Below are 27916 nucleotides of genomic sequence, written 5' to 3'. Positions count from 1 at the left end.
CAATAAAAAGCCCCCAAAATATGTAGGAACAAGAAAGGTAGTTACATGCAAATGACCGACCTCTAATGTGACTTCAGCATCTTGCATAGCTCTTAGAGGGCTCCTGTGGGGTGGTTCTTCTTCTCTGTAGACTTTCTGGAAGCAGGAAGTTTACACCATTCTATGCTTCAGATTGGTTGGGAGGGTTAAAGAGGTGAATACATTTTTTGTATAACTGCAGAAAATGCTTAAATATAATTAACTAGGGTATACTGAGCCATTTGAGCCCCCCAGCTGCTCTAGTTCCGTGTTACTTTCGGGTAGCAAATTACGTGCCATGTAACTATCTGATTGCTGCAGCAAATCACTGGTGTCAATATTACTAACGCCAAGGCCAATCATTGGCCGCTGCAGTCACATGATTTGATATCACATGATCAGCTGTCCAAAAATTAGTGGGTACTGGAGCGTTGGGGGATTCACAGGCTTGAGTATAGCCTATTTAGTAAGTTATTAAATGCACTCCCTGGACAACCCCTTTAATTAATACAGTATGCAGTACTCTATTTGCATGCCTTGCAGAAGGCACCATTTCTCTGTGTGAAGATACAGTGACTTTAGGGCAATGCTACAAGTTGTCCCCATTATTGGGCATACACTATTAGGACACCTTACGGATGACCTAAGATAAAGGGGTCTCTTCTGCTCGGAAATGTCCTTTTTCTCCTCCCTTTTTTGTTTTCTATAAGCTATATCCATGCAGGTACTCTCTGTAGTAACCTGATCTAGTTTCTCCAACTACAGCTCTGCTCCTTTATCTGTCAGTTCAATGATAAATTAAACCGTGTGCGTATTGAATCGGCATTCTTTCGTTTAATAAGCCTCGCTGACAGCTGATAGTAGCCATGGTTATATGTGGTCACTTTATGAAAATATCAGATTCAAATAGCCTCAAAGGATTTTTATAGGAAGTTCATTAAATACAGATTCAGCCTGTGGATTGTGCATATTCCTGATCTATAAAGATATCTAACAAATGACAGTAGCGCAGAGATATCCGTTTATAGTGCGGCTCGCTGTAGAATACCAAACAACTCCGTCTTATCGGAGGCTGAAGCTTCCCAACTTTCAGTATAAAGAACACGTCTGGAATACAGTGGCCGGCTTTCTTTTACTTTTATCTTGATTTTCCGAGATTTATAAAGTACCTTAAAAGACACCAGTCACGGGAGTCGTGTTATGGACTGAGCATTTAATGTGTATGACAATGTTGCCTAGTATGTAACATGTCATCAAAAAGTATTGGTAACGTTATTTCATAGAGAATCAATAAACTGCATATGGTATGATGGTGAGGAGGCCAACAGTCTTAAAGACTAATACAGCTAATGTAAGAAAATGAATTAATATTCATGGATGGAGTGCCAGGATACTGCATAGTTTTAAGACCAAGATACATGGGTCTATTATGAGCTGTTGGGGAGTTTAGCTTGGTTGCTGGAGGGATCGTCCGATGAAGAGTTTTCGACTTAGTTTTGAAATATATTGGTAACATGGTTTTCTTTGTAGAGAATCTATAATCTGCTTACAGGATATTGGTTACATTGGTGGCGAGGCCTAGCAGATACCAGTAGGACATCTTCTCATGATTGAGTCCCAGTCACATGAGTCGCATTGTATTCCCAGCTGGTGGAAAATTGTCAAAACCATTAGGCAAAAACTGCAATGGATAATGGGGAAAGACAAATTAACAGCTATTATTAATGACAAACAAGGCCAATAATGAAAAAACTGATGGAGTGCATGGATTGAGTGAAAGAGACCGTATTGTTTTAAGACCATGTGCACATGGGTGTATTATGAGCTGTTCTGGAGTTTAGCTTGGTTGCCGGAGGGATCGTCTGATGTTCAGTTGTACCACAATTGACTGTTGGACTGTTGTAAAGGAGTTGTACCACAACCGATTTTTAGGGGATAAAAGTCTGATTTATAGGAGTCTCACCACCTAGACTCCCACTAATTTCAAAAGAGGGGGGCTCGTGTCTCCCTCTTCTTGTCACTGTGAGCTCACTGCACCCATCCACAGTGTCGCGCATGTTCAGTGCTCTTCCATGCGTTTCAGTGGAGCTGACAGAAATATCCGAGCACAAGACTAAGCTATCTCCAGCTTTCACATTGAAAATGTATGGAGCAGCACCGCGCAGGTGCGGCCACCACTCCATTTACTCTTTTTCCTCACCGTGGGAGGTGCAGTGAGCCTGCAATTAAAAAGAAAAGCGGGACACAGGACCCTGTTGTTGTGATCGGTGGGGGTCTTAGCTGTGAGATCCCCACAGATCAGACTTTTATCACCTATCCTGTGGATAAGTAATAGGCGTCAATTGTGGTAAAACTCCTTTGATGTAAATTGGGACGTCCTGAACACAAGTCACATTTATGTTTCTAGCAAGTGGAACATTGGTGAAGCCATTAGGTAAAAACCAGAATTGATCATTGTGAACGACAAGGCCAATTAAAAAAAAAAAATGATGAGGTCCATGGATTAAGTGCCAGAAAAATGCCTAGTTTTAAGACCACATGCACATGGGTGTATTATGAGCTGTTAGGGAGTTGAGGTTGGTTGCTGGAGGGATCATCGGGTGATTAGATTTTGCAGAAGGTTTGTACATAGCCATATTTTGCAGTCCGTGTAAGAAATACTTGATGATAAACAGTACCTTGCTCTTGGCTGAAAAGCACTTTTTAGATCTGGGTAGAAGAACCTTCACATCTATGTCTGAATATAATTAAGTCAACTTGTGTTTTCGGTTTCATGGCTCATCAATCACAAATCTGTCCTTTAAAAAAAAAAAAAAGTCACAGATGCTTAAAAAAACTCCTGATTTCCCACATTAATCCGGGCGTATGTATAATTTAGAACTCGGTAACCCAGTATAATTGACTGTGAATCACACCTTGGCTGGTATAGGACACGCTCTGTACCTGCGGTAGATTTCCAGATAAGCAGTTTTACTCTGTGAGGGCGACCATCTCTCATAGAAGCCTCAGATGAAATTACAGCTAAATGAATAGAATCTTCATTTATCTTCTGCACCTCCCCTGTGCTACAAGTGAATTTACTCTTTCTAAATCCTGCACCAATTATATTATATCATTACTGAAGTGTTCAGCGGTGGCACAAAATAAATTGTTTCTCAAACTTAACTTGACTTTCTATAAATTCAATTCACAGGTATAAAAGATTTGCTGAAAATCGACACAAACCTAATTAGGACCCCTCTTTGTGGTAAACTATAGATGCCACAATTACCTTAATTGAATTAAAGGCTTTGCATACCTCAGGGAAAATAGGATTTTTATATGTATTTACAAGGTCTGACATCAAGTCATCTCATTACCATGATCTAGAGGTATGTGTATATATTTATTGTATTTCCGTGCAAGCCATAATTGTAGTACAATTATAGTGGATCTGGCATGATCATACTTGACTGGCACAGCCCAAGTGTCCTACAAGCCTCCCACTCCTGGTTGATCATTTCACTTTGGGAAAAATGTAGTGTTATATGGGAATGGATGATCATGTAATACGTGGACAGCGGCACTTCTATAATGTCTATATGCCTCATTAAAGGGGTTGTCCAGTTTTAAACTATTGATGGCCTATCATCAAGATGGATTCCCACCAATCTACTTTTGATGGCCTATTGATCAGGACCCCTGCTGATTAGCTGATCACCAGGCTGGTGCACTTGTGTATTGAGCTAATTTTTGCAGGAAGCAGACAGCTCTGTTATTGCTACAGAGGCCAAGCTTGGTATTGCAGGTTAAGTTCCCATTGAAATTGATGGGAACTATGCCTGCAATACCAAACCTGGCCACTGCAGTAAGAACAGAGCTGTCTGTTTCCTGTAGAAATTGGCTCCGTGCATAAGCACACTGACCTGGCAAACAGCTGATCTGTGGGGGTTACGACCTGAGGATAGGCAATCAATAGTTTACAACTGGACAACCCTTTTAAGGCATGTGGGCAACGATTCTCATAATAACTTGGATAGGGGATAACGTTATAATCGATGGGGTTCCTACCGCTGTGTCCCCCACTGATCACAGTAATGGGGAGCCCGGATGGTGCCCAAGTGAATAGAGTAGAGGTCATGCAGACTCGCAACCGCTCCATTCACTTCAATGACAGCGGTGAAGATTAGTGAGTTCAAGCTCTTCAGCAATCTCTGGCGCTGTCACTGAAGTGAATAGAACAGTGGCACGCCTGCATGACCTCCACTCCATTCACTCAGGGACCAACCGGATCCCGGGTTCGGGATCGTTGGGGGGTACCAACGATCAGACCTCCACTGATCATAATGTTAACCCCTATCCTGTGTATAGGGTATAACTTGGCACACCCACTTTAATGGTCTATACTTATTCTTGGAAACTCTTACTTCTGTTTCTGTCTTCATGCCATAGACTACTCAGCCATTGTTGCATACAACTCTTGGACACTATTACATTTGTATGTAATATAGGATGGAATTATTTAGACTACTAGTGTACGTAGGGATTAGATGCATTATCCAGAAACTTCTTTGAAATATTTAATAACTGCTGCTACTTGGGGATCTCTGTTCATAGCTATAACTTTATATATAAAATTTGACTGTTCATTTTCAATATTGCCACACATAATGAGTGCCAGGAGCCAGTTACATCAATTCTGGAGGCATCTGATTAGGTGATGAAATGGTAACTGTAGGACATTACCGGAGGCTTCCTCCATCAGATTCATGGCACTTCTAGGGCTTTTGTCTTGGACACTGATGACTTTCATACCATAGTTCTAACTTCCTTATTCTCTATACATTTCGTATTTTGTCACATCATTACCAGTTCTGTACATTGACTATTCCAACTCCCCATCTGTTGGTGATGAAGTGTTGTAAGTGAACCCAAACAAGGCGGCAATTAACATTGAATGTGTATGCATTGGCATGAGTTCCTAATGTCTGGAGTAATTTAAAGTAACACATTTAGAATTGTTCCTCTAGTTGGGATCTGGTCCAAATTTCAAGGATCCTTGCAGCTGTTTCAATATGGTATTAAGCAATGGATGAAGGATACTGATGCGGCAACTTTGTTTGTTTTTTCTTTTTTTTTTTAAATACTTTTTTATGCACCTTCTGTTTTATCTTAGTTAACTTAGGTTATTGCATGTTTACAATGGCTTGGGCATGCTACGGTGACAACCATTAATGGTTGCTCTTACAGTGCCCATACCAGAGAGCACTTTTAAGGGGTTGTCTGGTTACTGGACAACATTCCCATTATAGAGCTCACTGCACTACCATAACGAAAGGAGCAATACTTACCCATCCTCCGCTGCCACATTCCAGCACTGCCGCTCCACTGTGTTCCTGGTGGTTGGTGGGGCAGATGTTACCAGAAGTCACCCGACTGCTGCAAGATCACCGTTCCGAACTCCATGCATCAGGATATGAGCGCTGATGCCAAGAAAATGGGTGATGCTGCAGCTTGACAGGTGACTTTTGGTGACATCATCTGCCACAACAAACACCGGATCCATGATGGTGCTGCAGCTCTCAATTACGGGTATGTAGCGCACCTTTTTGTTTTAGCACAGTGGACCAATAGGGGGAATGTTGTCCGGTAAACAGACAACCCCTTAAACTCTACAGTAAATGTTGCAGCTGCAGTACACACCCTGGCATTGTGTCACTTGACGATGACGTCACCCAAGATGTGTGTCAAGGCCGTATAAAGAAGTTCAAGAGGTAAGTGTGGGTGGATTCCGGTGAACATCTGTAGCACATATGGGGGTATTTGAGGCATTTGTGGGAGCTTCTACATAAGTTGTAGATCCCCAACTCCTCCTCATTATGTGCCATTATTATTATTTTATTCTTGTAGTTGTGGCACCATTAATTAAAGTAGTTTAAAAAAGATCTAATTTTATTCAAATGTATTCATCACCCCATTCTTTTGTAGAAGACTTCAAGGCAGTTTTTGCAGGCAGCATTTCTTGCAGCACACACCGTGTTGCCTCTTTAGCAATCACTACCTTCTGTTCTCCTGATGTTTGTTGATGACTAGACATTTCCATCAGTAACATTATCAGAGTTAAATCTAGTGTCAACACACCATCTTCTCAGTATGGAAACAGCAGGAAGCTTATTTTTTGGGGGAAAACCTGTTGAGAGATAGTTTCCACAATGTCAGATGCGGCACTTAATGATTCATAAGGCCTCGGTCAAGGTCATGGAGGTAAAACGATCACGTAAAAGACACTCGAAGGGTACGAAGGGTACTTTTCCAATTAGCCTGACATCTCAATCCAAGAGCATCTGTCTGCATCTAGTACAAGTTCCACCACTTCCACATGTACTATATATCTCTGACGTTTATATAGAATGCCATTGTCTTTGATCACCAATATCATAATTCTTTACGGATGATGAAATAAACTCAAATACTGTCAACGCTTGACTAGAATATAGGTTACACTTTAAAGGCTTTTTTTTTTTTTTAAGGGGTTATGCCAAGATTTACAGTTATCCTCCATCCTTTTACACACGATTATCGCTCAAAATTTGTTCAAGTGAGTGAAAGTAAGCGATAATCGTTGTGTTCGCGCGCGGCTGCCTTGCACTTTTTGTTCACTTGTTGCTTATCGACGAGTTTCAGCCTGCATAAAAATAGTTGTTAGTTTGTTTGCTTTTTGTGAAGTTTAAATGGCATTTGTTCAGTTTTTGAAAGAGTTGAGAGGGAGGGGTGATTGTTTGCCGTGCTAAAACACAATGACTACTTTTTTACTCACACAGGCAGAAGACAATGACTTTTTTTCACACTAATTAAAGTCCTGCTGGCCAGAGGCATCCTCGCATAAACACACTCCAACCTGAGCAACCAACGTATATAGTGTTTACTTTAGCTAAAGATGGAAATAGAGAGGATTTCAAGTGATTTATCTGCACGTTTTAATGTTCAGCATTTTATGCAAAAAAGTCATTAATTCTTTCAGTCGTTTGGTCGTTCAAATGATAACTTTGCATGTAAAAGGGCCTTTAGGACAAGATCAGTCATGTACAGTATATGCAAAGTTATTCAATGTAGACTCTTGAAAGCTTTAAAAACGACCTGTTGCTATTTACTAAAACTGACATTTCGGAAGGACTGACAGGTCAATTGTGTCAACTGTTTGGCCAAAAAAAACATCAAAAACTTCCAAATCAAAATTATTATTTTATCTCGTCTCATTTCCTCTGTTTTATGAATATCCTTGTGGACTCTGTTTCAGATTCTTTGACATTAAAACTGTGAGAGCAAATGTAAAATAACTAATGGTCATTGAGACATAGTGTTAAATCTGTTCCCTGGAAGCTATTTTGCTTCACTTCCTTTTGGCTGCACAAGCAGAGTTTTGTCATTTCTATGCTGTCTGACTCTATTATCCATTGTTTGATAAGTAGAAGTCTGAAAGCCCTTAGATCATCCGCACAGACCCCACTGTAATGCAGACACAGTGTCTCCTGAGCCATCTCTAAAACGCCACGTGATGCATATAAAATAATTCGGACACAGGCTAGACTTCATTTATAGGCCATGTATTAATTTTCCATTAATCATACCATGCAAGTCAAAGAGGAAGATTTGATTTGAAAGTGTGCGATTCAACTGTTCATCTAGATAGTAAAAGGGAAGTAAGTGCAATCTGGTATTTCGCATGGTTCAATAACATGTAAAAGTCTGGATTTTTATTATAAAATTATATTGATTTTTTTTTTTTTTTTCTCTCTCTCTAAAGGACTAAAAAAAGCTCAGCAGTAATGGTGTGTGATGGCCATGTCTGTGTTACAGTATTTTACATGTATCAGTAATATTTGGAGGTTTAAAGGGGCTACCGTAGTACAGTTTGACTCTCAATCTAACCAGCATTCTGATACTTTTTAGTATTTGGATGATGGTTGTTTAATTTTCACCTTAGATAGTTTAAAGGGAACCTATCGAGGACACTTAGGAGTCAAGTGGGTGGTCCTAATTAGCAATTCAGCAGGACCGCCCACTGGACTCCTAATCTTAGAAAGAGCAGGGATTTACATAAATGAAAGAGAAGTTATACTGAATCTTTTCCTACTAAGCAATATATCAATCTGTTGAGCATCTTCTGCTCTGTACTACGCTCACCACAGTGTGGACTGAAGGTTCAACGTGACAGGTTCCCGTTTATAGCTAAACATATGTTGCCATTATAGTATTTAACAAGTAAGAATCAATAAAAAAATGAAAAACAACATGATCGCTTAGCTGACAATTGTTCAAGATTCCTGCGATCCAGCGAGAATCTGCACGATTATTGTTCAGTGTCTACGCATGCACCAATGGAACAACAAGCAAGAACTCATTTACTTATCATTCAACGTTCAGTTTATGCATTCGTAAAAACTGAACTATGATCGCCCCGTGTAAACAGGCAGTTGGCCCTCTATGAATGACTGCCTGTTTACAGTGAATGGAGGCGGTATGATCTCCGGCCCGCTCCGCCTCCATTCACTGAGTGATGATTGGTTCTGTTAAATGCACAGGAATGACCACCGCTGGGACGACTATCGGGAGCGCTGTGTCTGACAGCTCGTACCGCGTAAAAAGGCACTTAGTTATCAAGATTGTTGCCTTGCAGTCTTGTGTTCAAATATCACCCTGATTAGCATCGGTATGGAGTTTATACATTGTCCAGGCTCTCCGGTTTCCTCCTAGACTAAACTAATATTATTTGTATTGCTGTGAAATCGGCCCTAGTGTTTGTCTGTAATGGGGGACACATTGTGAGCTCCATTGGAAAGAGGAATTGATTTGAGTGATGCCGATCTCAGTGCAGCGCTGTAAAATATGTCTGATGTGTTGCAACCGGTGAAGCAATTTTTTTTAGAAACCTAAATGTTTTAGCAACATAGCTAGGATCTTGACTAAAACAAACAGTATGGAGGAGAAAAGGACTTGATCCGAGTATTTAATCGTGACTGCTTTTATTATTGTAGTGCCAAAGAAACAGCAAGGAAGACGCGTTTCAGTTCACAGGACCTTGATCACTTCATAGCTAGGATCTGTTGTCATTGTCTGATAAATGGGGCCAATGTCTGTATCTACTGATCACTAGAACAAACTGGTAGCATTGCTAGGCAAATGGGTGCTAGCTGTCATGTCTTTTGGAAAACCTCAGGGTTAGCCCACTATTGTCAATGGCTGTCCATTTGGAGAGAGTAGAAGGGGCCTGACGTCTACCTGGTACTGCTATCACTTCATTCTAGTTGGAGTCACATTGATCAGACCCCCATCAATATTGGATATTGATGACGGACTCTAGCCATGTACAACTATTGACTTCACATACATCAGTCCCTATTGATAGTGCAGCTCACAAATTAGGACCAATTTCATATATCAGTATTTGGAGTATGCAGCATTAGAGCCGCTAGTAGAAACCGCATAATGCTGTAACTGAAGCCTATATTAGAAGTACCTTTGGTTGTGGAGTTGCATCCTCAAATTCTGGAGAATCATGCTATGTCTTATTTTCAGGGAACCAGGGTACTACTTAGTATATACATGAGCCATTATGAGGGAGTTGGAAAAATAGAAGAATCAGAAGTTTTTGTTCTACCGACTTCACAGCCCTGAAAAAGTGCAACTCCTAAATCGCTTATTGAGAATCTTGAAACAACTTGGCATTTCCTTCCTTATTCCAACTGCAGTCCAATTTCCCCCAAATTAACAGCTTCCACTCTGTAGACTCCAATCCTCTTGAGGACATTGTACAAACAGATTTGAATGTGTACGTATGTCTTCCATGTCCCTCCAGTGCGGGCAGACTTGTCTATCAGGCTTTTACATTATGTGCTTATGGTACAAATCTAGCAAGAGCTCGAAATCTTCGTAAACATGGTTAATGATCCGCTGAATATTGTCTTTTGATATCTCTTTTTTGCCATCAGCCAACAAATGGTTTATTTCTGTTTTCAATGTCTTTCAGGCCTTCCTACAAATGTGCAATCTGCCAGTCCAGGTGGTTTGTAGGGCAAACGCTGAATATATGTCTCCATCTGGTAAGCATGGTATTCATTGAAGGCGCTGTATGTGAAATGGGGCTCGGGCTCCATAGTAACATCACGCAGGCCTTCCAGTCATAAATATATCCGCATTACTGTGCACACTTATTTTTCTTCCCACAACTTGTAATTCTTGCTGCTTGAAAGGGCTATAAAAATGATAAATCTAAGCATATTATTTTCACCTGTAAGAGCTGCAAATTTCTGTACGCTACGAGAGGAGCAAAGTTGTGTTTTTTTTTCTTTTTTTTCCTACCTTGCTGCATAAGTCACAGTCAGGAGCTCCTGTGTATAGAAAGCCTGCGGGCCATTCACATGTGGTGTGAGACAGCGGTAAAGTCACCTTCCCTAACTAATGTTTCAAATGATCATATTATGGTTCAAGCAGATTGAAAATATTCCATTTCTGTTGGAAAAAGCCTGCACGTCATGTACTGTTAGAAAATAATCATTGCTGGGAACACGAAACCTTTCAAGACCGGGAATGATTTGTATGTGTGCATGTATAATTATAATACATATATATTGCACTACAGATCAAAACACCTCAATTTTTTCCAGTTTCTACTGATATAGATATATATATATATATATATATATATATATATATATATATATATATATCTATATATATCTATATGATATTTATAAATTATACACTACTGATCAAAACACCTCAATGTTTCCGTTCTTTTAATTGATATTCACACCGTTTAATGTATCAAGCATACTTTAAAATGAAGGCATAGAACAAACAAACAAGTTAGGCTGAATGCACACAGGCGGAAATTCCGCTGCGAAATCTTGCCCAGAATTTCCGCCATTGTACGCTGCTATAGAATTGCATTAGTTTATGCAATTCTATGCAGACAGCTGTGATTTGACCACCTGAAAACTCGCGCGGTAACAAAATCGTTGCATGCCTTATTTCTGTCACAGAAACGTCACGGCTGACACGCTGGCTCTGCTCTGCACATGTGCGGCTGTGCGCCAAACCGCACTTCGCAGAGCAGAGAGAAGACTGAGGAGGTAAGCCACGGATCAGTGCAGGGGCACGGGTCGCTTCCCGCTGTGAGAATTCTCACAGTCAGAATCTGACCCGGCCGTCTGCATTCACCCTTAAGATGAATAAAAAATAGTGGATTAACTGTGTTTCACCAAATTAAATCTAGATTCTTGACTCTTCAAAGTAGCCCCCTCTAGCTGATGTAACAGCTTTATACAATTGAGACCTTCTTTCTACAACTGCATTCAGATATTGTTCAGAAATTTCTTCCCAACATTGTTGCAGAAGTTCCCACAAATGTGCTGCTTTCACCCTTCTGTCCAAACGAGCTTAGTGGTGTTTCAGTGTGAAAATTGTGCAAGCCATTGCATTTTTTTGAGGCCTAACGGCTTCTTCTTAAGTTCTTAAGTAGTTCTGATATAACCTAGAACTATGTTTTAGAATATTGTCTTGCTGTAATATAACCCCTGACTAGTGTAATGTCCCAGAGTGGCAGGTTGGGAACACAATGGCCTTTTGAAGTTTCTGGAACATGGCAACGATTTACGTAAATTTAGCTTTTCCCATCAACTTAATACTAATTGCTGAGGGAATGAACGTAGTCATTGGGCTGTTCTATCGCTTCTAAACTAAATTTCTCAGGTATATGGTCTGAGTGTTGGTGGGGTCTCAAATACCTTTTTTGCAAAGTAGACTGGCTCGCCTGGGTGGAGGTTATGCCAGCAATCAGGCAGGTGGAACTATTTTACAAACCACCTATTTACAAAACACTCATTACCCCCCCCCCCCCCCTTCATCCTCTCTAATGTATCAGATCACCATAACCTTATGGAACCAGATGATGGTTCCCTTTACTTTTTCGTGGAGGTCCTCCTGTGTGGCTGCGTACCGATGCAAGAGGACCTCCCTCTTCTCAACAAGTTTTCTGTCATCCCATGTGCTGTAGCTCCTCTGGATTGATGACGGGGTCTAAAGGTGGAAACGGCCTCTATGGCCAATCCTCTGCAGGTGGGCTCGATCTCTGGATTCAGCACATACAGTGCAGGTCTTGGCACAGGCAATAGCATCGGTGGTAGCGCTAGTGCTGGTTCGTCTTGTAATTCATCAGGTATTTCCATGGTTGGTGTGGCCTGTAAGATGGGCATTCCTGATGGCTTGTTCTAAATGAGGGGAGGAATCCGCAGCCTCCATCGAGGAGCCGGTATTTGAGTTATTCCAACAGCGTGCCGTTTTTCGTATTCTGGCAGAACCAGTTACCTTGGCCGGAGCATGGGTAATTGTATACATTTGTGATCAGAGATTCCGGCCACTCCACCTATGCCATCTGATCTGGCGACATAACGTACAGTGGAGAACTTGGTCTCTCCTGATGGTCTGCAACAGTTTCGGACATCTGTTAGAGGAAAGTCTCAGGGTTCTTCCTCTGGCAGGTCGCCCTGCTCTCTTCCACCTTCAGCCATTTTTACTGCAGGGATACACAGTGTAGCAGCAGCTTTATACACTCCAAATTCTCTTTCACTGTTACTTGCTTCCTGGCGCAAAGACCCTTAAACATGCTCTCAGGTAGAGTGATTCCTCCAATCACAAACTAGTCTTGTAAAGGCTAACACCGCCTCCTCTTTTTGATCGGCGATGACTCCGTTACAATTCCATAGACTGCTCAGTGCCATCCCGTGAGACTTTTGCGCAGTTGAAATTTGTAAATGAACTGTTTGGGCATTTCTGATACAGTAAAACTGTCCCAACGGTCTCTGGGCGACATAACAGCGGTAGCGGTGTTTTGTTTTTTCAAAATAGTCATTCTGTATTATTGCATAAATCACTTCTTTTCCCGTATAAATGTACCATAAACGTCTCTTCAATAAAGGTTTCCATAGTTATACAGTCTTTTATTTTTTTTTCACTGAAACTTATCAATGAATCCTTTCAAGTTTCAGTCCTCTTCTGTGTCAGTATATACTTCGCTGTAATTCCATTCTTAAAACACACAGAGCCACAATTCTTTTCTCCAATTAACAAGCTAACCTCTTGCAGCACGGTCTCTAGCTAAGGCACAGAGGAACATCTTGTTTCTGACATCATTTATATAACTAGATTGACGCGATCTTCGCTACACGAATATAAAATGGGTTAATTCACATTTGCGATGTTTCTCTGCATGACACTGCGTTGCGGTGCTATGCAGGGGAAAAAAATTGCAGCATGTCCTTTCTTTTGGCGATATTGCCCATTGTTTTCAATGGGGAGAACATCGCAATCCCCTGCCGCGGCTGTCAAAGCCACGCCGGGGATTCCTTCAGACCCGCAGGGATGCAAGGCTGTTTCAATGTGAAACCGCCTCACACCCAGGGGTTTCCACTTGGATTGCGAGGGCGATATCTGGTTGTGATTCACGACCCGCTATCGTCCTCGCCAGTGTGAAGGAACCTTGACTCTCCCTGGCTGAAGCACAACAGCACCGCTAGACTTAGCATAAGAACTTTGATGCATTGAGTGACCTGTCAGGCAAGGTCAAACTCAAATTTTATGATTCTCTGGGGGGTGGTGATTATGTAACAAATCTAGTGACACCAAAATCATCTACCAAAGGTCACGCAAAGGGGTCAAAGTGTGGTGCAAAAAAAAAAAAAAAGCCTGTAGGCTTTTTTTTATATTAGGTTTCCCAGAATGGGTGGTTGGGAACACAGTGGTTGTTATGAATCTTACCAAACCACCAACTTCATAGCTCGGCATAAACGTGCATAACGCAATGAAATTGAAACCATTACAATATATGCGTTGACCATTTTGGGGCATTACACTAGGCGTACACCAGAGGGTATGGCATGGTGTATCAAAATGTTGTGGTAGCTCTTTTTGTCCAGTGTGCCAGTCACCATTGGCAAGTTGCTAACTCTGGATCCAGCAAAAGAGCCCCATGCATTCACGCTTCCTCCTTCATGTTTGACAGTTGGTGTCGTACGCTTAAGAATAATCCGTTCACCTTTCGATGACGTACAAAAACCCTGCGTGATATACCAAGCATGTCAAATTTTGATCCATCAGTCCATAAGACATTATTCCACTTCTCAGTAGTCCAGTGGAGGTGCCGTTTGGCCCAGGCAAGTTGTTGCCTTTTTTTTTTTTTTTCTTCGAATTTTGTAATCTTAGCAGTGACTTTCTTAAAGTCCATTTACACAAACAGATATCTTTCAAAAGATTGAAAGATCAACAATCGTTTTGCATAAAGTATTAATGGGCACTAATTTCTATTAGTACTTTATTAGCTTCATTTGCATGCAAATGAGCTTCTGGGTGCTGTTACAGAACTCAGCAGGAGGTCTGAGCTTTGTAATTAGCTCCATTGTTCAGCCAGGGGCTCCCCATGCACAATTCAGCACCATGGACAGCAGACACAGCATGCGGTCCTGCTTATCGGCTGTTCCGCTGAACAACAGTTCAGAGCAGAACTGAAAACAGTCAATCGGCCGAACAGTCAAAGATAGACACATTTAGACACAACGATTGTCCCTCAAAAGACGGCTTTTGAGCAATAATCGTTGTCTAAATAGGCCTTTACTGACCCGTCTGTCAAACCTGTAGATGGAAGTCTTCTCTTCACAGTTGAAATGGAAACTTGTTTATTGTTTGCTGCGTTGAGCTGTGCTTGAAGATTTAGTGCTGTGAGGCGCCGATCGCTTAAACCGTTGACTCAAAAAACATGTCATTTGATTTTTGTAGTGGCCTTTGGTCTGTGAGACCTCTTGCTGTCAGAGTTTCCTTAAGTTTCACAAGTGCCTTTTGATGGTATAGGAAACTGTACTGACTCACTTTGGCGTTCTTGACAATTTTTCTGTAGGGCAGACCTACACTTCTAAGGGCTCACGCACGTGGGCGTATTTAGCCTGCATATTACGTAGTGCTAAAAGCCCATTGATTTACATTGGGCCATTCAGACTCATATTATGTGTTGTTAAAAAAAAAAAAAAAAATCCTCTACTATTTTGTCACATATTATGCTCCATTATCGTAGTCTGGTCATTAAAATATGCAGTAAATTGTCTTCATAAATTATATGTGTGTAATACTCGGGCTAAATACACAGGTCTGAATGAGCCTTAGGCCCAGTGTCCACAGGCGGATTTTATTTATTGAATCCACGCAGGTCTCCCACAGCTCTAGCCGCCTATAGAGAAACATTGGGCATCTGAATTCCGCAGAAATGTCCGCCCATAGACATGCTGTTGTAAATGATTCTCCCGTGCCCACTAGCGGAAATCCACAGCGGGTTTTTTTTTTCTCGCCCCTTCTGCTCACGGGGGAGAATCACAGCATTTTCTATTCTATGCAGAAAATCGTGCGGATGGCTTCCATTGTAGCCAATGGAAGCCGTCCGTCCCACGATACAGCGAGAATCCACGTTGCAGCCTGGCGCTTCATGCGCATGCACACCGGCATGCCGGGCGAGACATTCGTGCCGGATCTGGAGAGGTAAGTATAGGGTCTCTGGAGCGCGCCGGGTCTGGCTCCATTCATCTCTATGGGAGCTTAGGATCTGCAGCGCATCTGCAAATACATATAAATGCATTTGCGGATCCGCTGCGGATTTTAAGCTTAGAAGCAATTAGGGAGCTGGGGAAAAGGCTGGGAGGTGGGGTTGCGTACATCTACGTGGGAAAAAAAACCCTGCAATCCGTGATCTCCCACAAGCAATAAAAAAATCAATTTTAAGATAACCTGCAGTGCATCTGCTGCGGACATCTGCATAAGATATCTGCGCGTGCCATAGACATGAGGTGGTTGGAGTGCTACACAGATTTTAGGGGGACCGTGTGGAGGACAGTAATGCAGGTGACCGCTAACACTGTGGTGCCTACACAGCATATTAGTCGGAGCACTCCGACTACTCCATAAAACTAGCGGGATAGAGTATCTTTTGCTTTTGGTGAATCACCATGTGTGCCTATAATTCATGACTATGGAAGCTGCTTGAACATCTACCAGTAGTTAGTCTCCTCTGAGCATCCAAGCAGGACGAAACATGTTGGTAGAGGGACAGAAGATTTTACCTGTTATGAGGGACCAATGTGGGCATCTTGGGGTCTCTTTTTTAGGAAATGTGCGGAGCCACTCTTTTCAAGGCTATTGCCTCAGCTAATTTTTTTTCATAGGGTTTTGCAGTCAAGCCAGGACATCCAGGGACATATTGAATTTGGTCTGGTCTCCTACTGCAGATATCAAAATACTGTGCCGGCTGTACAGGAAATGGACATTGAGATCTACAGGGGCACTGTATTAAGGCCCATTTACACAGAACAATCATCGCTCAAAATTCGCTCAAACAACAGTTTGAGTGACGGTTTTGAGCGATCATCTTTGCATAACTCTAAGTAGCTAATTAGCTACTTAAGAGTTAATGCCGGTGGAGCGGGATATTGCCGCGATGGCTACGAGAACAAAGCAGCTGTTTTGTATATGCAAACAGCTGCATTGTTCTCAGAGCTTTCAACTGGTGTCCCACTGAGAACTGCCAGTGGGATACTAGCTGAGAGAATACTATCAGTGCCGCCCGCTGAGAAAATCAGCTTGCGGCGCTGATAAGTCATCGGTGATTTGGCAGTGCGTTTAGACGCAACGATTATTGCTCAAAAGACGGCCTTGGAGATAATCGTTGTGTCGATTGACATGCTGCAGCTTTGTATCCTGCGCAGTATGTCCGTTTCAGCGCGGCTTGGCCGCAACAGACTGTCTACAGCGTGTGGACAAGATTGCAAATCTCATCCACTTTGCTGCTTAGTCTCGGGTTTAAGATTGCAGGTGGAAATTCGGCGCCGTGTGAACCCTGTCTAAAAGTTATGTTTTAAATAGTATAATCGCCCTTTCTCATACAGTGGTATATTCTGGTGGTTTTGGATAGGGGAGATGGCACAGACGCTCCAATATTTCCTTTCTTGTTCCATTTACCTCCAAAATTGGAGGTACTGTCTGCAACCACCTGCTTCTGTCATTGCTACTTTTTGTCTTGCAGTGAACAGATGCAATCTGGTTGTGCAGCCCTTTCTCCGTCTTAGCTTTTGGGCGAGGTACTGGGCACATGAGTCATTTTTGATCATCCTAATCTTATCCGATTTTTTTTTTTTTTTTTATATATTTTTTTTGTTTTTGCAGTTTTTCCAGGTTGGTTGCAACTTTCTTTCTCTCAGGGAACCATTGAAAGTGGCCATGAATCTTGGATAGCTCTGTCACGGTGCAGCCCTGGCTTTCTTTCTACCCCACAAGTACTGAGGGGATGGCAGGATGTAACATCCAGGCCCGATCTGAGCTCTGCTGAGCTGCGCACTACTGCTCCGAGCAGAGACGCATTAGAAATAGAGTTTTGATGGCTCTGCATATCAAGAAAATATCTAAAAATAATAACCACTCTCCGGCTATTGTAGGTGTTACAATAAAGAGAATATTGATCTCCAGGGGAAGGTGCTGAGCTGACTTTTCTCTAAGCATCAATTGATAGAGAAACTAATGGAAAGCTTGAGCTAGAAAACAGAGGAAGAGTTATTAAGGCTGCTAAGGCCAAATGCTTCAAATATAGTATTGGAAAGCAGTTAGTACAGCGGAGAGGCATTGGCCTTTGTGCCAATATAACGCAGCACAAACAGATTGGGAAAAACATACAAATGGTCACTTTCACACCGGCTATTTATTTCAATCTCTGATCTCGATTGCATACGCTGTTTTTCTGTTAATGTACATAATTCACACTGCTATAAACCGCCATGTATATAATCCTATAACAGTGTTATTAGGGAACTCACAACGGACAATGAGTCTCATTTTGTCAGTCTTTATAAATATTTAAGTTGTACCGAAAAAGTTGCTGTTTGATTTCTGATTCAAAGTAGAGAACAGCTCAAGTCCTTACACTTAGTGATGAGAAATTTTTTGTCATTTTTAAAGTGACTCTCTGGTTTTAAGGCAATTTTCAGACTACCTAATCCCCACAGTGCATTGATAGTGTAGTGTTGGGCCACCATTTTTCAAAGCTGCGTTTACTGCAGATTCCGCACGGTTTCAGCAGCACTGGCATGTGTTATGCCAGCGTTATGACTGCGTTGACAGCACAGCTGAAAGAGCAGCCAAGGATGCTGATAAAAAGGAAAAAATCAATACTCACCTAGTTGGTGAAGTCGCTGTCCACGGCGCTGCTGTCGGGAACTGTTAAGCCGGTCGCTTGCTCTGATTGGCTAAGCGCCGTTGAATGACAGCTGGCTGAGCCAATCGAGCCAGCAATGGATGCGTCCAATCACAGCCATTCAATGAATGAATGACTGTGATTGGCTGAGTGGGCTGTCACTCAGCGGCGCTTAGCCAATCAGAGCAATCTCTCGTTGGAGGTGGGGATTTCAAATCCCCATCATCAGAGAAAAAATCCCCCTGCTGGCCGACAAGTCTCGGGAGCCCCGCCGGTGACAGCGATCTCACCGGCAAGGTGAGGATTGATTTTTTTTTTTTTTTTAAACTCAAGCAGTGAAGCTAGGGCGTTTAGCACTGCAAAAAGCACGGTACCAAGTTGGGCCGCGTTTTCAGCCCTGTGTTGCCCATTGAAATGAATGGGAGCCATGTACAGCATTTAGCGCAGCGCTAAACGCTGTACAAAACCGCCTGTGTGAGGGAGGCCTAAGACTACTAATGCACTATACCTGCTCTATAATCAGTGCTGACCAATCAGAGAGCAGTACACAGTGTGCATTAGGTAGTTAGAAAATTGCTGCAGCCATGTAAGAGGGCCAAAACAGGACCCAAAACCAGTGGATTGAAGGGTCGACAGAGAAGAACAACTGCAGGTAAATATACCTTCTGCCCCTCCTGTCCCGGGACAGAACTTTATCCTAAAACTTGAGCATCGCTTTAATTTGCTTTTCAGCAGCTGATGAACAACCGCTACATTACCAAAATGTACTATGAATTAGGCTCATTAATGTTAGGCTGTTTCAATAGAAAAAGCGTAATGAATGATAACCGAGGTTTTTGGCTTGGAATATCCTTTTCTGTCCTATTGGAACTAACTGATATGAATAATATAAGGGGTATTCCTTCGGGACAACCCCTGTCTATACACCTTATGTCTTATTGGTGCATATTGGCATTCTAGTGGATGGGTTTGGGATTTCCTCCTCTGTGAACCAAAGGAATTTGCTCTGGTAGACTTCGACTGGCATTTAGGTGACTAAATTATAACTGGTGGAGCATTCAGTTTAACATACACATTGTATGAAGCCACCGATTTTGGCGAGTCCAGACAAACTTCTAATGTATACAGTGGCCTCCCAATTCTCCAAGGGTGATAAGGATCAAGCAACTGAATTTCGGCTACCCGAGGCTTTTGTTCCTGGGAGAAAACCGCTGCCAGAAGAGTTTGACAGCATCTCCCCCCACTTTCTGCATTCAGAAGACATACATGCTTAACCGAGTGAGCATGCCTGTGTATGGGGGTGTCAGGTAAGATAAGGGTTGGCCTAATGAGCAGCTATCTTAATGTGTATTGGGGGTGTTATGTATGTGGGGGTGTCAGGTAAGATATCGGTTGGCCTAATGAGCAGCTATCCTAATGTGTATTGGGGGTGTTATGTATATGGGGTTGTCAAATAAGATAACTGTTGGGCTAAAGAGCAGCTATCCTAATGTGTATGGGTAGCCTTCCCTTGGCAAAATCATCTGTTTGCTGGGGGTTTCATTAGCCAATTTCATGGCGCGTTTCAAATTAAGCCAATTATCTGTGATGAGACAACGCCAACCTGTGGCTGCTCCTCTGTTGCAAAGCTGAGTCTCCCAGCATGCCACAATAGCCACAAGAATTGCTTAGAATATAATTTAGTGTGACTCCAACCAGGAGCTTAACTAGACGTGCAAAAGGGAAGGCATGACGTGTGTTGGATATAAATCTGCCAGCTCCGTGCCGACTCACAAGTCATGCATTTTGGTTGGGGTTGGGAATAGTTGTGCCTCTCTCTAAAAAGCAAGACCATTAATAATATTGACTCCACTTTGGTTGTCACAATTTTAGTTCCCCGGAAAACCCAACACCTAACTCCTTCATCATTTCTCAGTAGCACAGTCATTATGTATCTCTGCAAAGTTCTCTGTCCACATGGACATCGCCACTACATGAGTAGAGCTGATCGGTTCATTAGCTACTCATGTCCTTCCTGAGGCATGCGGCACAAAGTACCCCGTTGCCCACACTGATGTCACTAGCCCATCAGTAACTGATGTCCGGCAGTAAGATAAATGTTTTCTTCAGCCATGAAGCTGTGTTTTCATCATGCATGTTGGAGCTTTCCCATTGATCACGTTGAGTTTGTATATATCGCCTTCGCACAAGTGGATTTCTTTGCTTCCCGTCTTGTTTATTTTTTGGGGGGTTTTCAGCATCGCATGACGAAGGCGAGCAAATTAGATTGACAAAATAAAATGCCGCTGATTGTCACCCACTTCGCTGGGCTACACAATGTATTTTAGATACGCTATGCTTCTTCCCTCGAGTAGAAGAATGTATGGGCGGTTTCAAATGTTGAATATGGATGCCAGAATATGAAAAGATCTGTCCAGCAGCAACATGGCAGTACAGTGTGAATGAAACCTTTGACTCCTCGCAGTTCAAAAAGCCCTTCATTCCTTTTGTACCACGCTTAGAGTATGGATGCAGATGAGGTCTTTGTTGGTGCCTTGCACCTCATCCATTACCCTTAGGCTGACTGTGAGCAAGAGAAGAGGGAATCTGTTGAAAAGGACCATGACAGAGCCTGCTGTTAGCATGAACTTTGTGTGAACCAGGGCTAACAGCAGGTTTTCTGCATGTGCTTGGGGGGAACATTTGGTGAAGAACAGTCGAAAAACTCTAAATATCATGTGAAGCCACAGGGAACTACACATTTTTCTACCAGCTTCCTATGGTAATCTTTCCTCCACTGGCTGTGAAGTCCCTGCACTCCTCTAGCAGGGTGGGGGCAGAAAACTTAGCACCAAGTGAGTTTTTTTTCTCACATGAACCTCAGTATCCTCCTATTACTATTATGGCATATATAATATATCATAGACATTGCATGTGGTTGTTATCTGGATCTGCTAGGGATGAAGTCTTCGTGAAGTCTGCTTGTTCTTCCGTGTCCACATGGTCTTCCTATTTGTTCTTCAGATTGCAAACGTCTGCTAAGCTCCCATGTTTAGGGCTAGAATAATAAGCAGTTTGCCTAAAATTGTAATTCAGCTGTCCTTATTGGAGAGCATCTTCTCAAAATGAAGCAGCTGATCAATGTAAGTTTGGATGTTTTCATTCTTGCCGATCAGCTGATATTACTTGCGTAGTATTTACATGGCTTCCACTGTCACGGATCGCTGGCAGTGTTTGATTGGGACCGGGGTGACGACATAGCATCAGGCCCGGCCCACGTGGTCTGCATGCTCTATGTCATTCTGGAGTAGGATGCCGACATGAGCACTTCTCTGCTGGTGTGTGGATGGATTGGTCCACTGAGGGGCATCAACACTTAACTGTATACATTTATTCTGGCTCATGCAGGACGCTGGTTATACTTTTAGTCTGAAGGTATTTCTGGTCTAGACGGCGACTCCTGTCCCGTTCTACTGTTAGATAAGTTTGTTTGGTGTAAGGAGCATTAGGGGTGTTGTAACCTCTATCTCCTTATTGCTTGTTTTGCATTGGCATTACATCTGGTTATGTGCTTGTTTAGCATCTATATAGTACATATTGTTATCTAATCTCTGTCCCTGTTTTCTAACTAGGGCGAGTCAGGGTTTCCCCAGGTTCCTGACGTGGGGTTGCCCTCATCAGGGCGAGTGCTCCACTTTTAGGTAGGAGCTCATCGCATTAGCTGGTTAGGGTCCGATTTCCTGTTCAAGCACTCCTGGGTTCATTATTATTATATTTTGTCTTCTCAGTGTTAGTATATTGTGTGTATATCCATTCTTTTACGACAACATATTATGTTTGAACCGGATGAGGTGTTTTACGGCCAGTTCAGACAAAGCACCCATTCAAATAAATGGGTGCCAGACAATACATTGTTAAATCAAGACTGCCGCTGTAGGAGCTACTATATCTATTCGCTTTATACTGCAGTACATATTCCCAAATTGTGGACCAACTTCTCTTATGTCCATTTTCCATTATAGGACCGGCTGTACACATTAGATATTTGTGAATGGATCCCGCTTTTGATGACTGCTACACTATAGGCAGAGCTGTGAAGGCAGAAACCAAACGTCTGACTCCCATTACCTCAATTTTGCCAGATTCTGACTCCCTGTTAAAGGGTTCATATATAATAATTGGTCCTAACAAATTTACTGTAGTAAAAGGATAACCTCTGGCTTATTATATATTTCACACTAATGTATAATAATTCATGATTATTTTGAAGCTGGTGTTTGGAATCTGTACGTTTCTACCAACTCCACTTAAAACGGACTTCAACTTCACAGCACTTATTGTAGGATATTATGGGGGAGACGCATACTCAATAGATGGATTTCAGCAGGCCTGTCTGAGGGCCTCCCGACTCTGATGTCGGGAAATATGGATCAGGCAGTTGGATTTAAACTGCCTGATCATTTTTGTTCTCAGAGATAAGATGCTGCCACAGGAGTCAGCCAGTGAGTGGCTTTCTACCTCTCTGTATGCAGAACATATGCACACTCAGCTGAGCCATGCACACATGTGTATGGGGGTGTTAGGTGAGATGGCTGTTGGACAAACGAGTGGTCAGCAGACGGCTGTCTGCTGTGCATGGGTTGCCATAACTTAACCCATTCCCCCTCTGTGACATACACATACGTCACAGAGGTGTGGGGTAAGTATGAGGTCTTTGCCGGAACAGTCTGCTACATACCCAGCGGGTGCCGGCTGATTTTTACATCCACCACAAACGGCTGACTGTGGCATGTAAACTTTCAGCCTCCCCCTTAATGTGATTGTGGGGTGCTGATGGTTGCCATGTTGCCATGTCTTGCAATAAAAGTTGAATAAAAAGTGATGTTTGCCTATTTAGCCCATTGAAATGAATGGAGAGGCAGCGCACATATACGGCTAGCACTTGATTCACCCCGGGCCGGTGCAGAGATGCAGCAGTGAGCAGAACTTGAGCATACGGGAACCCCACTCTCTGGATTGATGGGGGTTTCGGTGTTCGGATCCCCACCGATCTATCAGGTTTCACCCGTCCAAAAAAGCCACATTGGTGGAATACCCCTTTAAAATTTTTAAAAAGTTTTCTAATTCATTTCATGATACATTAAATGGTATTAAAAAATACTCGTCAAGCAAAAAACAAGCCATATTAACAGAAAAATAAAAAAGGGAGGAAAAAAGAAATCCTGAAAAATGGCTGGTAATTAGGGGTTAGCACGGCTTCAAGCTTAGTTTACACTTGTATCATGGCCTACGTTTATTTACAGATGCCAAACAGTCACCAGTGAATCCCACTGACGTATAACGGTGTCCTTCGGGGTTCTATCAAGGGTTTGTGATGAGAGTAGAACAATGCCTCTTATTTGTAAAGCTGCGTCATTTCTGTTAGGAGTCCTGAATAGTAAACCTCTCTAGTTAACTAAAGTAGTGATACTTTCCTCTCTTCCATATTGCTACATTAGTAAGCAGATTATTAAGGATGGGTGACACTACTTATTGGAGATGTAATGGTAGTCCATAGTAGATGTCCTCCAACTCTCTCAGAAGCACATATGACATAAATAGGCACTAATTAGTAAAAAAAAATTATATATCAAGTATCTAGAAGGAGTTGTTGGAATCAAATGAAAGTTTTTAAGTGTGATTGCAATATTGATACAAGTTAGTGATTACAATATTGGAGCAGAAGAAGATAATTTATTGCTTAAAACTGAACATGTGAATGGAGGTTCTAGTACCCTGTTGTACCGCCTCTAGCTTGGATGCAAAATGTGATACGGACGGGCATGGAGGCTCTAGTACCCTGTTGTACCGCCTCTAGCTTGGATGCAAGATGTGATATGGGCGGGCATGGAGGCTCTAGTACCCTGTTGTACCGCCTCTAGCTTGGATGCAAGATGTGATATGGGCAGGTGTGGAGGCTCTAGTACCCTGTTGTACCGCCTCTAGCTTGAATGCAAGATGTGATACGGGGCGGGGCATGGAGGCTCCTGTGGCATATTGCTCCACATTTGCTGTAACCAAGCCTCTTGATAGTGCAAACTCGTCGCAGATGATTCTGTACATGTTCTATTGGTGATAAATTTGATGACCAGGCAGCCACGGAAGTGTGACAATGCTGTGACACCCTTGCTGTGCGCGGCCGAGCAGTATCCTGCTGGAAAATGCCGCTTGGTAGCCACCATGAGAGGAACACTTGTATCTGCAGGATGTCCTGAACATAACGCTGAGCTGTCATTGTCCTTCGTACCACTAGTAGGGGTGCCGGACAGCTGTGCACGATGGGCCCCCCCAGACCATCATACCAGCATTTGGGGCAGTATGCCACTCCACATTAAAGACTGGATTGAGGCACTTATTATTAGATCTCCAGACATGAACATGGCTGTTATCCGTGCCCAAACTAAACCTGTGTTCACTACTGAAGACAACCCACTTCGTAGCAGTCCAGTCTCGTCATTCACAAGACCATTGCAAATGGAGGCGACGGTGGGTGTCAAAGGCAGTACACTTAATGGGCATCGTGAGAGTCTGTGAAGGGTGTCCTCAGCCCAGTCACTGCTCTCAAGCAGCCACTGGTCCCAACACCTCCTAATAGTCTGGTCAGAACGGCCCAGGTGAGGGGCAAATCATCAATGCCATCATCCAGCTTCTCGCTTTCCCCCTCAAACTCATTCTGTTAACTGGGCGAAATCTCTTCTCTGCGTCGTAGAGGCTTCTATTGATCAACAAGCAGAAGAAGAGGTCACTACACACAAGGAGCCTCTGAGAGTCTTTTTAAGGGTGGAACCACTTTTAGGGCCTCGGGTGACAAGACCGTTCATCTAATCACACCACAACTCTGATCAATTACATAGCTGCCTGAGATGTTACTGCATGCTGAGTTTTGCAGCAGAATGATAACTCCTTCTAGGGGCCTGGTTTATTTATTTTTTGATATAGTGTACATGAGTAAAAGAAGAACCGGACAGAAGAGAATCTGTATTACCTACAATACTATATTTCTTTGATTTTAAAATAAATTTGTTGCCTAATTGTAGCCCTATGAGCTAAGATTATGGGCTGAAGGTAGGCGACCTAATGAGTTCGAGGATGTAAGTGTAATGCTTGCCTTCCCCATCATTCCCCTGGACTAATGGCTTCCAGTACTCAAACTGGAAGGACTCGGTACTTGACCTATGTTTAGCCTATAAGCTTGGCTTTGGGCTAAAAGTAGGTGACAGAGTCCCTTTAAATGTTTTTGCATGTCATTTATATCTCTCTTCTGTTTACTGTATTTAGTGATGACACTTATTACATCCCTTTGTGTCCTACAGGTAAAGTTCCTTTTATTCATGTTGGGAATCAAGTAATATCTGAACTGGGACCAGTAGTTCAATTTGTAAAAGCCAAGGTAAGAAATACAACATAAGATGTGGACTTGAAAAAAATGGATCCGGATTCTTGCAATTGTTTAATGGACGTTAGACTTTAGGTTTAAGTGAGAAGCGTGGAAGTGGCTTGTCTCCCTAACTGTACTGAAACCATTCTACACATTTGGCCAGTCCGAGCGAGTGTGCTTATGATGGCATTGAGAGGAATGGCTGTGTTTGGCTGTCTCATGTTTTATGTATATATGTTTGTTTTTAGTATAGTGTTACATTGGAACCACTTAAAGAGTAACTTCACTTATATATATATTTTAAATGTACAGAAAAGGCAATAATAAGCAATGTTGCTATATATTTTATCAGCTAGGAGGGGATGGTGATGAGAAATCAGTCTTCAGCTGGCTAACTGCATAGCTGAACAGGGAGCTCCAGCTGTGCCTGCACACTTAGGCCTCATGTCCACGGGGAAAATCGGGCCCGCTACGGATTCTACATGTAGAATCTGCAGCGGGTCCCTCCTGCCCCGCGGACATGAGCGCTGAAAATACAAATAAATAAGAATTTACCTATCCGTAGCGGGCGGGGAAGCTCTGCTCTTCCTCACGGCCGGATCTTCTTTTTCGGCCGGCGGATGAATTCCTGACGCCGGCGGCACGTCGCCGGGCACATCCGCCGAGCCGAAGCAAGGGAGATGCGGCCGTGAGGAAGAGAAGAGCTTCCCGGCCCGCTGCGGGTGAGTAAATGCTTTAAATTCCTATTTTAGGTCTCCCGCGGATCCGGACGGCTTCCATAGGCTTCAATAGAAGCCCGCGGGAGCCGTCCCCGCGGGAGCCCCGCACGAAAATGGAGCATGGTCCAGATTTTTTCATGCTCCATTTTTTTTTTAATCCATTTTATTGATGATCCGCGGGTATTTATCTACCCGCGGGTGGTCAATGCATCCCTATGGGGTGCGGATCCGCGTGCAGGTAATCCGCTGCGGATCCTAAATCATATTTTCCCCGTGGACATGAGCCCTTAGGCCTCCTGCACACGGGCGGGTCGGACCCCACATACAGGATTCCCGCAGCGGAGTTCGACCCTATGCCCGGCCGCTGACCCCGGCTTACCTGTCCGGCGGCTTCTACACACGCTGCGGATGTGCCAGCTGGCACTCCGTCACGCATGCGCAGTAGCCGCTGGCGCTGGGGGGGTGAAGCGTATCCCGCGATAGTTCCGCAGTGCTCACTGAGAGAGTGCCGTGTGACAGACAGCTTCCATTGACTTCAATGGAAGCCGGACGTGCGTGACCTGCACAAAATCGCAGCATGCTGCAATATATTCTCCGCGAGCAGAAAATTGCAATCGAGATGAAATGGCGTTTTGCCATTGAATACTATGGGCTGTATTTGCTGTGGAGTCTTTTTTTTTTTTTTTTTTTTATATAACGCTCCTGCCTTTTTTCCATGGGGAATTGAAGAGAAGAAGCCATTCAAAGCCGTCCATTGCAGACAACTTCTTCACAGCACGTTTGTTTCCCCTCGGACCCCATGCACATGCATTATGTACGTTTTGTCACAACCCGATGCACTGTGACCCCGACGGTGCATAGAGTCCGATGGAGAATGCGTGCGCGGTAAAGAGGAGAAGCTGTCTGTAACAAGAGTACGGCTTCTTCATTTCTCAGTGCCGGGGGACTGTGGCAGGAGCAATATGTAAAAAGGATATCAGGAGAGGACGCTAGGCAGGAAATGTGTATATATAAATGTAAAGGCAGACATTTTATTATTATACTGTGCTGTTCAGTTATGCAGTTCGCCAGCTGAAGACTGATTTCTCAGCACCGTCTTCTCCTAGCTGCATAGCTCAATACGGGTTTTCTCAAAAAAATTAACAGAATAGGCTGGTAAAACATATTGCCAAGACAAATGCTGGTAAGAAAAATGCGTAGAATTGCCTTTTCTGTACATTTTTGTAAAAAAAGATAGTTACTCTTTAAATTGGGCAAATGTTTCAGCAACAATTCTCTGATACACAGTTGTTGGTGGATTCTCTTCTTTTACCAACAGCGATTGCAGCTGAGCAGAGCTCTCAAGAGAGTTTCTACCGTGTTTCCCCAAAAATAAGACCTACCCCTACAATATATCCTACCCTGATTTTCAGGGGGGCATAAAATATAAGCCCTAGCTTACACTACATTAAAAAAGCACTACATTACCTAACAGGCGCCGTCGGGTCCCTCACGCTGGTCTCCGCAGCGCCGTTGTGCTTGCTTACA

At 43.0% G+C, this 27916-nt stretch overlaps 1 protein-coding gene across 1 annotated transcript in view; it reads left to right on the top strand.

Annotated features, from left to right (window-relative positions):
* Window positions 1–27916, top strand: part of MTX2 (metaxin 2) — a 70541-nt gene that overhangs the window by 30207 nt on the left and 12418 nt on the right. Inside the window, exons 4-5 of the mRNA XM_066575791.1 lie at window positions 10025–10097; window positions 25606–25682. Coding sequence (XP_066431888.1) covers window positions 10025–10097; window positions 25606–25682 — 150 coding nt within the window. The remainder of the gene's footprint in view (window positions 1–10024; window positions 10098–25605; window positions 25683–27916) is intronic.

Source organism: Eleutherodactylus coqui, chromosome 8, assembly GCF_035609145.1.
Source record: "Eleutherodactylus coqui strain aEleCoq1 chromosome 8, aEleCoq1.hap1, whole genome shotgun sequence".
Lineage (NCBI taxonomy): Eukaryota > Metazoa > Chordata > Amphibia > Anura > Eleutherodactylidae > Eleutherodactylus > Eleutherodactylus coqui.
The sequence above is the reverse complement of the archived record's forward strand: the minus strand, read 5'-3'. Positions and strand labels throughout refer to the sequence as shown.